The sequence below is a fragment of the Bubalus kerabau genome, chromosome 7, assembly GCF_029407905.1.
Source record: "Bubalus kerabau isolate K-KA32 ecotype Philippines breed swamp buffalo chromosome 7, PCC_UOA_SB_1v2, whole genome shotgun sequence".
NCBI lineage: Eukaryota > Metazoa > Chordata > Mammalia > Artiodactyla > Bovidae > Bubalus > Bubalus kerabau.
In genome coordinates this window covers 12262996-12278814 of record NC_073630.1, presented here as the reverse complement: position 1 = coordinate 12278814, position 15819 = coordinate 12262996, and the positions used below count along the sequence as shown (strand labels likewise).

At 37.2% G+C, this 15819-nt stretch overlaps 1 protein-coding gene across 2 annotated transcripts in view; it reads right to left on the bottom strand.

Annotated features, from left to right (window-relative positions):
* The window catches only part of CCSER1 (coiled-coil serine rich protein 1), a 1463256-nt gene that overhangs the window by 1117819 nt on the left and 329618 nt on the right, over window positions 1-15819 (bottom strand). For both annotated transcript variants that reach the window (XM_055587653.1, XM_055587652.1), the window contains exon 5: window positions 4308-4428. In XM_055587653.1, coding sequence (XP_055443628.1) covers window positions 4308-4428 — 121 coding nt within the window. The remainder of the gene's footprint in view (window positions 1-4307; window positions 4429-15819) is intronic.

Here is a 15819-nt window from a genome sequence, read left to right as displayed (position 1 = left end):
AACCCACTTCAGTGTTCTTGCCTGGACAATCCCAGGGACGGGGAAGCCTGGTGGGCTGCCGTCTATGGGGTTGCACAGAGTCGGACACGACTGAGGCGACTTAGCAGCATACTTTCAATTACATGAGCCAATTACAACCACCACCCTTGATTTTTCTGAAATCAATTTACATCGAGGCTTCTCTCATTGGTAAATAAGAGTTTTAAATTAATCACTACATCTGAATTATACTGTGTTCCTGCCATACAGCCATGGGAAAGTAAAGTATTAGCCGCTCAGTTGTGTCTGACTCTACGACCTCATGGACTGTAGCCCACCAGGCTCCTCTGTCCATGGAATTCTCCAGGCAAGAATACTGGAGTGGGTAGCCATTACTTTCTCCATGGGATCTTCTGACCACCCAGCCATACCTATCATTTAATTCTTAAAACAGCAGTGTGGGGTATGGATGTCATACATAATCTCCACTTGATAGATAACCACTATTTGAATGGCTTCATTAAGATCACATTGAACACACATGTAAGAAGAGATCTGAAATATGAGAAGTATATGCCTTTCTGGTCAGCTCAAGTGGTAACAAAAATATAATACAAACATTAATGAAGTAATCAATAAACTAATTGAATGTGAGTGTGAGGGAAAAACATTGAGATTTTTAAGAAAATAAGAATAATGATTGCTTTACACAAATATAGACATCAGAAGGAAAAAGCTTGAGGGGGCTAGTGCTAAGTCGCTTCAGTCATGTCCAACTCTTTGCAACCCTATGGACTGCAGTCTGTCAGGTTCCTCTGTCCATGGGATTTTTCCAGGCAAGAATATTGGAGTGGGTTGCCATTTCCATCTCCAGGGGATTTTCCCAACCCAGGTATTGAACCTTCCTCTCTTACATCTCCTGCACTGGCAGGTGGGTTCTTTACCACTAGTGCCACCTGGGAAGACTTTGAGGGGGATAGAGGAGTCATTAATTTGGTTCAGACAAACTTAGTGTAAGATTCTGGTAGGACACCTAATTAGACAAGCCCCGTCAAGAACTTGATATACTAGATTGCATTAGGAAGAGTCTTCAGGAGAAGAGTATGTATCTGTAAATCATCAGATCAATAATGTTGATAGTTGGAAGCTATGAAAGGAAAAACATAACACTTCTGTGGATTTTTAGATTTAAGATCCTTTAACAATATCACTTCACTCAAAATGACCCTGTAAAGATAATGCTATCACACCAATAACAGATACAGAAGAAAAAGACAAAGAGTGTAAAGTAAAATGTCTGAAATTTCCACCTAATATGTAGAAAAGTTTTTAACTAATCTCTCTCTGATTCAGAAAAACAAAAACAAAACCTTTAAAAAGAAATGAATAATCCTACTAAGGGAGAGTGTTTAAAAAAGAAAAGTAGATTCAGAGAACATAGAGGAGTATCAAAGTGAATGTAGGGTAACAGAAATAACCAGTTAACAAGTACTGTCTACTTCAATATAGACCTATGAATTAAGAAGAATGAATATTTATGAAGTAGCTAAGAATGGAAAATATATTTTATGTAAGCAAATAATACGATTCACCAGTTTTAAATAGAGTCACTAAAAGATAATTAAGGAATTTAAAATCCAATTTACAAATATGTAAACTCACATACATTGTAAAAAATGCATTTGAGTTTTCTAATATACTTCAATTGGCATATGTGAGATGTAACTTTCTTCCTATTAGACAAAAAAAAGGCTTTTTGAACCTAAAAATTACACTATATTAACAGTGGTTCACTTTTAGATTGTATTAAAACTGAATTACAATCATTATTTCTCAATTGGTTAGTATTTCTTTCCTCTACGATAAGAATATTAACACTATTTTCATGCCATCAAATATAAACATTGCTTCACTTGAATTCAACATTACTGTATATAATATTAAGAGATTTTCTAATTGATTTCACAGAGTATCAAACACTATCATATTCCAGGAAACTTGGTCTTCAGGAACATATCCAGTAGAAAGACATCAAGAAACAAACAAGTATGATAAAGTTAATCTAATAGATGAAAGTGAAAGAGGAAAGTGAAAAAATTGGCTTACTGTTGGTGGGAATGCAAGCTAGTACAGCCACTATGGAGAACAGTGTGGAGATTCCTTCAAAAACTGGAAATAGAACTGCCTTATGATCCAGCAATCCCACTGCTGGGCATACACACTGAGGAAACCAGAAGGCAAAGAGACACGAGTACCCCAGTGTTCATCGCAGCACTGTTTATAATAGCCAGGACATGGAAGCAACCTAGATGTCCATCAGCAGATGAATGGATAAGAAAGCTGTGGTACATATACACAATGGAGTACTACTCAGCCATTAAAAAGAATACATTTGAATCAGTTCTAATGAGGTGGATGAAACTGGAGCCTATTATACAGAGTGAAGTAAGCCAGAAAGAAAAACACCAATACAGTATACTAACGCATATATATGGAATTTAGAAAGATGGTAACAATAACCCTGTGTACGAGACAGCAAAAGAGACACTGATGTATATAGAACAGTCTTATGGACTCTGTGAGAGAAGGAGAGGGTGGGAAGATTTGGGAGAATGGCATTGAAACATGTAAAATATCATGTATGAAACGAGTTGCCAGTCCAGGTTCGATGCACGATACTGGATGCTTGGGGCTGGTGCACTGGGACGACCCAGAGGGATGGAATGGGGAGGGAGGAGGAAGGAGGGTTCGGGATGGGGAACACAGGTATACCTGTGGCGGATTCATTTTGATATTTGGCAAAACTAATACAATTATGTAAAGTTTAAAAATAAAATAAAATAAATAATAAATAAATTAAAAAAAAAAAAAAAAAAAACAGAAAACTAAGATCATGGCATCTGGTCCCATCACTACATGGCAAACCGATGCGGAAACAGTGGAAAGAGCGGCTGAGTTTAGTTTTTTGGGCTCCAAAATCACTGCAGATAGTGATTGCAGCCATGAAATTAAAAGACATTTACTCCTTGGAAGGAAAGTTTTGACCTAGAAAGCATATTAAAAAGCAGAGACATTACTTTGCCAACAAAGGTCTGTCCAGTCAAGGTTATGGTTTTTCCAGTAGTCATGTATGGATGTGAGAGTTGGACTATAAAGACAGCTGAGTGCTAAAGAATTGATGCTTTTGAACTGTGGTGTTGGAGAAGACTCTTGAGAATCCCTTGGACTGCAAGGAGATCCAACCAGTCCATCCTAAAGGAGATCAGTCCTGAGTGCTCATTGGAAGGACTGATGTTGAAGCTGAAACTCCAATACTTTGGTCACCTGATGTGAAGAGCTGACTCATCTGAGAAGACCTTGATGCTGGGAAAGATTGAGGGTAGAAGGACAAAAGTACGACAGAGGATGAGATGATTGGATGGCATCACCGACTCAAAGGACATGGGTTTGGGTAGACTCCAGCAGTTTGTGATGGATAGGGAGGCCTGGCATGCTGCAGTTTATGGGGTCACAAAGAGTCGGACACAACTGAGCGACTGAACTGAACTGAATAGAAGAAAACACTAGGTACTTCAGGGTAACTCCTTCCGTAGCCAGCAAGCCTTGGCAACACCATACATTCCTTAGTCTCCAACCTAAGACTTTAAAGCAAGCATGACAACACTTTCACTAGAAAATCAGTTGGTTGTCCCTTTTAATTTACTTAATACATAACTAGAAATAAACCTAGTTTATTAGATACTTCAATTTCATGTATCTTATATTTACTACTATGAGTTTAATTCTTTTGGCCATTATAAGAAAAAATATTATTTATTCAATAAAAGATTAAATTTAAGTGATGCTTGATCTGTTTAAATGGAAAAATATGCAAACTTTAACCAGTGTAAAGTTAAAAATAACTTAAATTACTTATAAAGTACAAACCTTTTAAGCCCAAGAAATTTATATTTGAAAATTTTCATATTTTGCGCCATTGAAGCTTACAACTATAAAATAAGGATTCCAAGAATAGTACATACATAATCATAGTATTAAGAAAATAAAGCCTTCAGTCTACTTACTCACATCACTGAGATAAGATATCAAAATGAAACCTGAATGGTATATAGTTCAAACACACAACCTCAGAAGACAGAAGTTATTCATTGAGGCATTACAGGATAAATCATTTTTTAAAAAATATGCACGATTTATTTCTGTTCTCTCAATATACTAGTATCAATATATTCATTATAAATCACAATTTCTGAGTGATCTAACTTTGATCAGTTATCTAATTATCTATTAAAGTTTACAAAACTTGAAAAACCAAATGAACAACTTACTGTTTTGAAGGTTCACGAAATTTGAGTTCTTCTCTCTTCTTCATCTCCACGGTGGGTTCCATAGGAGTGAGAACTACAGCAGCACATGAAACCACAGAATGGTATGAATCCTCCCGGCAAACTGTTTTATCAGAAATAATAATTATAAATGTCATAATTATTTCCTAACTATTCTCTTTTTAAATTTCAATCAAATGAGATAATTCAACTAAAATATTATCATTAAATTATCTTTAATTATCACTTTCTAGTCTGTCTTTCCACTGACCTTAGTACTTTTTCTTTTCTTTCTTTAAGCCACACAGTGGAAAATGTGTTGCCTTTCCATTTACGATTCTTCCACTTAAAAAAGCTTTTCATTGAAGAATAAGAAGTACACAAATTAAACACAGTTAATCTCCACAAGTGAGTGAGTGAGTGAGTTAAAGTCTGTTACTCATGTCCAACTCTTAGCGACCCCATAGACTATCCAGTCCATGGAATTCCCCAGGTCAGAATACTGGAGTGGATAGCCTTTTCCTTCTCCAGGGAATCTTCCCAACCCAGGAATCAAACCCAGGTCTCCCGCATTGCAGCTGGATTCTTTACGAGCTGAGCCACAAGGGAGGCCCAATCTCCACAAATCACTACACAAATAAGAGATGCTAATCATGACCAGCGACACACATACTGCTTCTTTCAAAGCTGTCATGGATATGCAGGCTGATACTCTGTTTAAGCACAGACGTCTAAGTGTATAGGTGCATTGCTTCCTTCCGTCCCAGTAATAAACACATGTGACATTTTATTAAAAAAAATGGATAATCAAAGGAAGTCATTTGTCAACAGAAATGAAAGTGCAGCAAAGAAATAAAAACTGATAGCAGTGGAAATGATATTTGTGTTGATTATAAATGCATGACCAATAATCACTGATCTCAGCACTCATTTCAAGAACCATGACTAGGACAATGATGTAGAATGAAGCAAATACTAAAGATGCCAGTACACATTAGTGAAAGAGAGGACAAAAATACAATAGGAGCATGCAAGTCAGCCAAATAGTGTAGGGCCATGATCTCAAAGAAAAGAGATGTAACAAATAATCCCAATGTTCTTCAATTTTACCCTGAAAGTATCTGGTAAATTATTAATTTGCTTAACACTAGAGTCTACGATATAATATAGATGACCACTAAAAGCAGAGCTGAATCTGAAGCACTCTTGTGGCACTCAAGAGCCAAAGATTTCTGCCCAGTATGTGTCAAAGAGGAGGAGCCCAGGTTTCCTCATCATCTCTCCAATACCATCAAATTAACTTTTTAACTTAATTTTCTCTACTTATGCTTGGCATGAACTTTGAGTCTGAAACAAATAAATTCATCACAGCTGGGAGAATAAAACCCTGTTATATTTTAAATTTTCACCAGTGCCTTAAACACTGCTAGTGATGAAACAGACTGAGGATGAAAATTACTGATTCATTCCTCTGAGATAACATTCACTTATTCAACAAATACTTAGTAAAATAACTTGTATATTCCAAGAAATATGCTTAATGGGAGTATTCTGTGGGGAAGAAAAAAATGTTCGCTCTTCTCCCAAGTATTAAAAAAGTCTTAATTTCTTCTAGAGATATTTCTCAAGTATTAGGGCAATAAACTTCTGACCAGATAAAAACATTTACCTAGATCTCTAGGAGAGAATACCAAGAAATGCGAATACCAGACCACCTGACCTGCCTTTGAGAAATCTGTATGCAGGTCAAGAAGCAACAGTTAGAACTGGATATGAAATAACAGACCAGTTCCAAATTGGGAAAGGAGTATGTCAAGGCTGTATATTGTCAGCCTGATTATTTAACTTACGTGCAGAGTATATCAAGAGAAATGCTGGACTGGATGAAGCACAAGCTGGAATCAAGATTGCCGGAAGAAATATTAATAACATCAGATATGCAGATGAGAGTACCCTTATGGCAGAAAGCAAAGATGAACTAAAGAGCCTCTTGATCAAAGTGAAAGAGGAGAGTGAAAAGGTTGGCTTGAAACTCAACATTCAGAAAACTAAGATCAAGGCATCCGGTCCCATCACTTCATGGTAAACAGATGGGAAAACAGAGGAAACAGTGGCTGACTTTAGTTTTTTGGGCTCCAAAATCTCTGCAGATGGTGGCTGCAGCCATGAAATTAAAAGACGCTTGCTCCTTGGAAGAAAAGCTATGACGAACCAAGACAGCTTATTAAAGAGCAGAGACATTACTTTCCAACAAAGGTAGTCAAAGCTATGGTTTTTCCAGTAGTCATGTATGGATGTGACACTTGGACTATAAGGAAAGCTGAGTGCCAAAGAACTGATGCTTTGAACTGTGGTGTTGGAGAAGACTTGAGAGTGCTTGGACTAAAAGGAGATCCAACCAGCCCATCCTAAAGGAAATCAGTCCTTAATATTCATTGGAAGGACTGATGCTGAAGCTGAAGCTGCAATATATTGGCCACCTGATGCGAAGAACTGACTCATTTGAAAAGACCCTGATGCTGGGAAAGATTGAAGGTGGGAGGAGAACAGGATGACAGAGGATGAGATGGTTGGATGGTATCACCGACTCAATGGACGTGAGTTGGAGTAAGCTCCAGGAATTGGTGATGGACAGGTTTCCAACTTTGTCAGTTGTTTCATTCCCTATTATTTTCTCCCATTCTGAAGACTGTCTTTTCACCTTGCTTATAGTTTCCTTCATTGTACAAAAGCTTTTAAGTTTCATTAGGTCCCATTTGTTTATTTTTGCTTTTATTTCCATCACTCTGGGAGGTGGGTCATAGAGGATCCTGCTGTGATTTACATCAGAGAGTGTTTTGCCTATGTTTTCCTCTAGAAGTTTTATAGTTTCTGGTCTTACATTTAGATCTTTAATCCACTTTGAGTTTATTTTTGTGTATGGTGTTAGAAAGTGTTCTAGTTTCATTCTTTTACAAGTGGTCAACCAGTTTTCCCAGCACTACTTGTTAAAGAGATTGTCTTTTCTCCATTGTATATTCTTGCCTCCTTTCTTGTACTGTTGGTGGGAATGCAAACTAGTACAGCCACTATGGAGAACAGTGTGGAGATTCCTTAGGAAAACTGGAAATAGAACTGCCATACGACTCAGCAATCCCACTGCTGGGCATACACACCGAGGAAACCAGAATTGAAAGAGACACATGTACCCCAGTGTTCATCGCAGCATTGTTTACAATAGCTTGGACATGGAAGCAACCTAGGTGTCCATCGGCAGTTGAATGGATAAGAAAGTTGTGGTACATTTACACAATGAAATATTACTCACCTATTAAAAAGAAAGCATTTGAATCAGTTCTAATGAGGTGGATGAAACTGGAGCCTATTATACAGAGTGAAGTAAGCCAGAAACAAAAACACCAATACAGTATACTAACACATATATATGGAATTTAGAAAGATGGTAACGATGACCCTATATCCAAGATAGCAAAAGAGACACAGATGTAATGAACTGTGTCTGGACTCTGTGGGAGAAGGTGAGGGTGGGATGATTTGAGAGAATAGCATTGAAACACGTATATTATCATATGTGAAACAGATCACTAGTCCAGGTTCGATGTATGAGACAGGGTGCTCAGGGCTGGTGCACTAGGATGACCCTGAGGGATGGGATGGGGAGGGAGGTGGGAGGGAGGGTCAGGATGGGGAACACATGTACACACACCCATGGCTGATTTATGTCTATGTAGGGTAAAAACCATCACAATATTGTAAAGTAATTAGGCTCCAATTAAAATGAATAAAAAAGAAAAGAAAAGGAAATAGAAATGAAAAAAGTCTATATATTTAAACAATATTTATTTAAATATTTGTAAGATATTTACCTTACAAATTTCTAATTAAGCAGAGAGAAATTTAAATATTTCTGATATAAATAGTGAATTAATGCTAGACTCTGAAAGAAGTCTACACTACAAGATCAATGAAAGTAAAATGAGAATAATAACTGTTAGCCAATACAAGTCTCTACCTTACCACTTTGCTAGGCAATGAGCACACACTTTTAAACATGCTAGAGATATAAGAAGAAAACAACACAATCTTTATGGAATAGTGGTTCATAATTGTTCATACTTTTTCATACTTGTAAGATTAAGTAGACAAATTTTTACAAAAAGTATTCAGTTCAGTTCAGTAGCTCAGTCATGTCTGACTCTTTGAGACCCCATGAATCGCAGCACGCCAGGCCTCCCTGTCCATCACCAACTCCCGGAGTTCACTCAGACTCACGTCCATCGAGTCAGTGATGCCATCCAGCCATTTCATCCTCTGTCGTCCTCTTCTCCTCCTGCCTCCAATCCCTCCCAGTATCAGAGTCTTTTCCAATGAGTCAACTCTTTGCATGAGGTGGCCAAAGTACTGGAGTTTCAGCTTTAGCATCATTCCTTCCAAAGAAATCCCAGGGCTGATCTCCTTCAGAATGCACTGGTTGGATCTCCTTGCAGTCCAAGGGACTCTCAAGAGTCTTCTACAACATCACAGTTCAAAAGCATCAATTCTTCGGCGCTCAGCTTTCTTCACAGTCCAACTCTCACATCCATACATGACCACTGGAAAAACCATAGCCTTGACTAGATGGACCTTTGTAGGCAAAGTAATGTCTCTGCTTTTGAATATGCTATCCAAGTTGGTCATAACTGTCCTTCCAAGGAGTAAGCGTCTTTTAATTTCATGGCTGCAGTCACCATCTGCAGTGATTTTGGAGCCCAGAAAAATAAAGTCTGACACTGTTTCCACTGTTTCCCCATCTATTTCCCATGAAGTGATGGGACCAGATGCCATGATCTTCATTTTCTGAATGTTGAGCTTTAAGCCAACTTTTTCACTCTTCACTTTCACTTTCATCAAGAGGCTTTTGAGTTCCTCTTCACTTTCTGCCATAAGGGTGGTGTCATCTGCATATCTGAGGTTATTGATATTTCTCCCGGCTATCTCGATTCCAGCTTGTGCTTCTTTCGTCCAGCATTTCTCATGATGTACTCTGCATAGAAGTTAAATAAGCAGGGTGACAATATACAGCCTTGACGAACTCCTTTTCCTATTTGGAACCAGTCTGTTGTTCCATGTCCAGTTCTAACTATTGCTTCCTGACCTGCATACAGATTTCTCAAGAGGCAGATAAGGTGGTCTGGTATTCCCATCTCTTTCAGAATTGTCCACCGTTTATTGTGATCCACACAGTCAAAGGCTTTGGCATAGTCAATAAAGCAGAAATAGATGTTTTTCTGGAACTCTCTTCCTTTTTCCATGATCCAGTGGATGTTGGCAATTTGATCTCTCGTTCCTCTGCCTTTTCTAAAACCAGCTTGAACATCAGGAAGTTCACGGTTCACGTATTGCTGAAGCCTGGCTTGGAGAATTTTGAGCATTACTTGACTAGCATGTGAGCTGAGTGCAATTGTGCGGTAGTTGGAGCATTCTTTGGCAATCCCTTTAACTATGCTAATTATTTTGAAATTTACAAAACAAGAAGGCACACTTTTCTTATAATTGAGAGAAACTGCTTATACACTACACCATTTAAAATTACTATAGGAGTTAAAATTTGGGGTCTTCAAGAGCTGGTGATTTCATTTTCCTCTTTATAGTGTTTAGTGTTTTCCAAATTTCCTATAGTGATCTTTTCTTACTTTTATAAACAGTAACAATAAAACATATGTTATTATAGTCCTGAGAACAGAGTGGATGAACATGTGTGAAATACTGATATTGGCCTCAAGTCACTACAGCTTCTTGAAATTCCTTCAGGAAAACTGTTTTATTAATTTAACCAGACTAAATTCAATCTCATTTTCTGAAGGCTTCCTCATTCTTCCTTTCTCTTCCATACAAAAATCACATTTTCAGAAGGCATTGTGACTAGACTAGTTGATTATTCTAAAATAGATAAAGGGATAATACTAATTTCATAGATTTCCCTCAAATTCATCTATTTCCATACTTCCAGATGCTTTTGATTTTAATCTAAGTGACTGAATTACAGTGGCACGCTTAGGGACTGTCAAAGTTGTACGAACCTGAGCTTGAGGCAAGGATGATTTCTATACTTCCCAAATCACATCAAGTATAAATGGTTCATCATTCAGATTTAACTCTTATGATGGGAAAAACTGGCTTAAAGAGAGCAGAGAATGAAAACAAACAGGAATTCCCAAATTTTAATTACTCACAATATTTAATTGTCCTTATACAGCTAGTCTCAAATCTGTGAAATTGTGTTAACTTCTAAATTTTAAAAAGGCAATTTTATGGAAAAGCAGGTAATTATTTAATAATAACTTTAAAGGCATGAGTTAGTGTCAAGGCACTGCATAGTCAAGTAGGTTTCCAGCTGCCATTAATTGAAAAAAAATCAATACATTTTTCACTATTGCTTTCAACCAAAGATGCAAATAATTATTTGAGGCACAAAATACAAATTTATGTGCTAAATTTGCTCTTCTGTGAAAAGAACTGTTGTTGTAAATGTATTGCATGAAGTGCAGACAATTCCATCATAGGCTTCTGTTACCAGGAATGTCAGAGGAAGGCTGACTGAAAAAATTAAAGGCCCTATTTCTTTCTGGATAGGTAAAGCCTTTTCCCCAAGATTGGGGTCACCAACCGGGGCATTCTGAGAAGGTCATATGTAGAACTGCTAGAACTACATCCAGAGGAGGTAAATTATCAGCAAACATCAGTTACTATGAAAAGAATGATTCAGACATAAGAAACTGACCATTGATTATGAGATTATACAAATAGGGTTTAAAGATGAATGAAAATGCTTAAGCATCATAAGAGTTATTTATCCTAAGTTTTTGTTGTAAGCACTAACCTCATTTATTTCTATGTAGTTAAAATATATGAACACCAAAAATGATTAAACCTACTGGGCTCCTAAGTTCAAAATCAGTGTAACTTGGGACAGAATAGAAATCATTTCTAGGTTTACGATTGAATAGTCTGATTTCACCATGTAACCTTTTATTACACCTCAAAGAATGTGTTATCACATGAAACGATTCTCCACTATTACAAAATGTTTCTTTCACACTCATAATGAACTGAGATGCAAAACCTAAACATTGATATTTTAAATTGACCTTTCTCTCCAGTTTTATACATCAACACTGTTTAATTATTAAACTTCTTTGTTTGGACTTTTAATTTATAAAATCAATTTTAAAGCACTAAAAAGGCAATAAATTTTAATAATGTTCACAGAAAAGGCCAAAGATTTATTAGGAGAGGCATCTTTCTTTTCTATGAAGGATTAAGACATTCAAATTACTAAGGATACCTAGAGCATGGTTAACTTATAAAAAGAAAAGGAAGTGAAGTTGCTCAGTCATCTCCAAATCTTTGCGACCCCTTGGACTGTAGCCTACCAGGCTCCTCTGTCCATGGAATTTTCCAGTCAAGAGTAATAGAGTGGGTTGCCATTTCCTTCTCCAGGGGATCTTCCCAACCCAGGGATCAAACCCAGGGATCGAACCCAGGTCTGCTGCATTGCAGGCAGATGCTTTACCATCTGAGCCACCAGGGAAGCCTGGTTAACTTATAAGTATCACTTATAAGTACATTTGAAGTCACCATGCCAATTCATCAAAATCAATGATCAAATTGTAAGCTTAAAAGAAAAGAACTTGCTTTTTGTCCTGGAAGTGTTCACTTCTCTATTTTTCTCTCTTTTTTGTTGTTGTTTTTACTTTTATTTATTTCTAATTGCAAAAATAAACCATGCTCACTCTCCTAATTTTCATGCTGATTCTTCCATGTTCTAGAGAGCTTTAATGTCTTCACAATAAATTTTCCTCAAGAGTACTTTAAAACATAAAAAAGTTCAGGATTCATGTATTTACCACAAAACAACCCATCAGTAAAGTTTAACTCACTGAAAGGCTAATATTTATTTAACAAATGCTTAAAGAACATTATATGGTAGGCCTAGTTTTTGCATTTATGCTTATAGTATTTTCTTTTGTTGTTGTTGTTCACCAAGTCTTCGCAACTTCATAGATTACAGCATGCCAGGCTCCTCTGTCTCCACTATCTCCCAGAGTTTATTCAAATTCATGTCCATTGAGTCAGTGATGCTATCTAACCATATCATCTTCTACCACCTCCTTCTTCTTTTGCCTTCAATATTTCCCAGCATCAGGGTCTTTTCCAATGAGTTGGCTCTTCACATCAAGCTACCAAAATATTGGAGCTTCAACTTCAGCATCAGTCCTTTCAGTGAATATTCAGGGTTGATTTCCTTTAGGATTGACCATTTGGATCTCCCTGCAGTTCCAGGGACTCTCGAGAGCCTTCCAGCACCACAATTCAAAAGCATAAATTCTTCAGCATTCAGCCTTCTTTACGGTTTAACTCTCACATCTGTATATGACTACTGGAAAAACCAGAGTATTGTCTTTATCCCTCAGAAAAAGTCTGTGCAGTAAGTACTATTATTGCCCTCATTTGTACACTGGTCAAGGTCACATGACTTGGAAGGAGCCACCAGGCTTCTCTGTCCAAGGGGTTTTCCAGGCAAAAGTTTTGGAGTGGTTTGCCATTTCCTTCTCCAGGGGATCTTCCCATCCCAGGGATCAAACACAGGTCTCCCACATTGTAGGCAGATGCTTTACCGTCTGAGCCACCAGGGAAGATCCCGGAAGGAGCCACTCCAGATTTCAATTAATTTGCCTCAAGTCCCCATGATATTGACCATACTTCATGTTGATTCTCATTTAAATAAGATGCATCAAGTGTTCTAAAGTAATAGAGTAAATTTAATGGTTGATATTTTTCAATTATGTTTATATTCAGCAATATTCTTATATCTGCAAAGATTTTAACAGTAGTACTGTTGCTATCTTGTTCACTTCCTGTTACTTAGTTCTCACTATACAACTTATACATTATGCATATATAATACAGGAAGCCCTCAACAAATATTTGTCTAGTGAATGAGAGATTAAAGAAAAATGAAGTGAGCATTAGGGAAAGGAAAAAATACTAGCCAGGGGCAGAGTGCTAAAAGGAATCAAGGTATGAGAAAATAATATCCAAGATGAGATGTAAGAAATTAAGGAATAGAGATGTATATTACTGCCAATACCTCAAGGATCTTCTAAGTACCTCTAAAATATAATTAATATTTGATGCTGAAGTTAATGAAGATGTGCTACCAATCATTTAACAAAGAAGCAACATAATCAGCTTTAAATTCTCTACAAACAGCCTAGGCAACATCTAAGTACAAGAAAAAGATAAGGTAAGACCACTGATGATGCTATTGAAATAAGTGAAGTAAGAAATGGTGAAGACTTCCAGTCACTGGAAGCAGTCCTGCAATGGAAAGGAGGGGGAAAAGTAAGGGTGCTGCCGCTGCTGCTGCTAAGTTGCTTCAGTTGTGTCCGACTCTGTGCAACCCCATAGACGGAAGCCCACCAGGCTCCCCCATCCCTGGGATTCTCCAGGCAAGAACACAGGAGTGGGTTGCCATTTCCTTCTCCAATGCAGGAAAGTGAAAAGTGAAAAGGAAGTCGCTCAGTCGTGTCCGACTCTTAGCGACCCCATGGACTACAGCCTACCAGGCTCCTCCATCCATGGGATTTTCCAGGCAAGAGTACTGGAGTGGGGTGCCATTGCCTTCTCCGAAGGGTGCTGAGTATCCAGAAATTTTAACAATTCTATTTTAAACACATAATTACAGTTTATATTTACTTTATCTTTTATTGAAACTAAACACAATTTTCAGTATAATTACCAAAAAAGATACAGTGAAGTATGGATGAATGAAAAAAAAAAAAAAAAGATTGGGGAAAGCAAGTAGAGACTTCCCATTTATTTAGAGGTAACTTTGATAATTAAAATTTTAAAATACATTGTACAATCATATTGTGTAAGTTTAATATCATCTTGGAATATTGTTAAAAATGTAAAAGAATTGCATAGAAACTATTTAAATCCTCAAATACAAATTGATTATGGAATAAGTGTATATAGAAGTAGACATGAAAATAACTATATCCTGGAAACTGGACAAAACTATAAAATGCAAAAAGTGACTTTAAATTTAATAATGCTTATCTCACATTTTCCAAATTCTGATACATTTGCTGTTGTGTACAATAGCAACCATTCATCCTGTGACATGTTTGGACAGTTATCAGGTTTGTTTTAAAATTTCGTTCCTTGAAATTTCATGTTTTTTAACCTATTTAATCTCAATTTATTTTTTGCCTCAGCATTTGAAGAGTTATTTTCACATATCTTTACATCATGCAAATATTATCTGGAATAAAATGCAAACCTCAAGAGTGACAGGGGAAAACAGAACAATGCAAAATTATGAATTCAGTTTGTAAAGTGAAAGCCACTCTTTGCAACCCCATGGACTATACAGTCCATGGAATTCTCCAGGCCAGAAAAACAGAGTGGGTAGCCTTTCCCTTCTCCAGGGGATCTTCCCAACCCAGGGATCAAATCCAGGTTTCCTCCATTGCAGGTGGATTCTCCACCAGTCGAGCCATGAGGGAAGCCCAAGAATACCGGAGTCAGTAGCCTATTCTTCTCCAACAGATCTTCCTGACCCAGGAATTAAACCAGGGTCTCCTGCATTGCAGGTGGATTTTTTACCAACTGAGCTATCAGGGAAGCCCTTCAGTTTGCAAGGTTACCTATTTTATTATTATAACTCAAGCACTAATATGTTTGGGTCAGGCAAAAATGCATGTTTGACACATCAAATGCAAGCTGAAATAGCCAATGACTTTCTTGAATGTGGATCATGGAACAAGTATTTATAAACTCCTCCTGACTCCCTCTTCTCTCTTGACTACAGAGTAAGAAATTTACAAATAGTGAAATTTTATTTGGGAGGGGGGTTCAGGATGGGGAACACATGTATACCCGTGGCAGATTCATGTTGATGTACGGCAAGACCAATACAATATTGTAAAGTAATTAGCCTCCAATTAAAATAAATAAAGTTATATTAAAAAAAATCTCAAGGATGTTACAGACTAAAGAATGTCCCATCCCCAAAATTCCTATGTGAAGAACTTAATCCCCAGTACCTCAGAATGTAACTGTATACAGAGGAAGTGTTTTTAAAGATGTAATTTAGTTAAAATGAGGTCACCAGGGTGGGCCCTAACCCAATACAACTTGTGGTCTTAAAAGAAGGAGGGATAAGGACTCAGGCATGCACAGAGGGAAGATCAAGTGGAGGCAAAGGGACAAGACAGCTTTTACAAGCCAAAGATAAAGGCCTCAGGAAAAAAAAAAAAAAGAAAGAAAATCAAACCTATGGACACTTTGAACCCAAAATTGTAGTGTCCAGAACTGTGAGAAAATAAATTTCTGTTAAGCCACCCAGCCTGTGGTGCTTGGTTATGGCAGCACTGCTGGACTAATATAATGGTTGTTTTAGGAAAAGGACTAATGAATCACTTGTACTAATATTAACAATTAAATCATAAATAAATCAAATAAACCT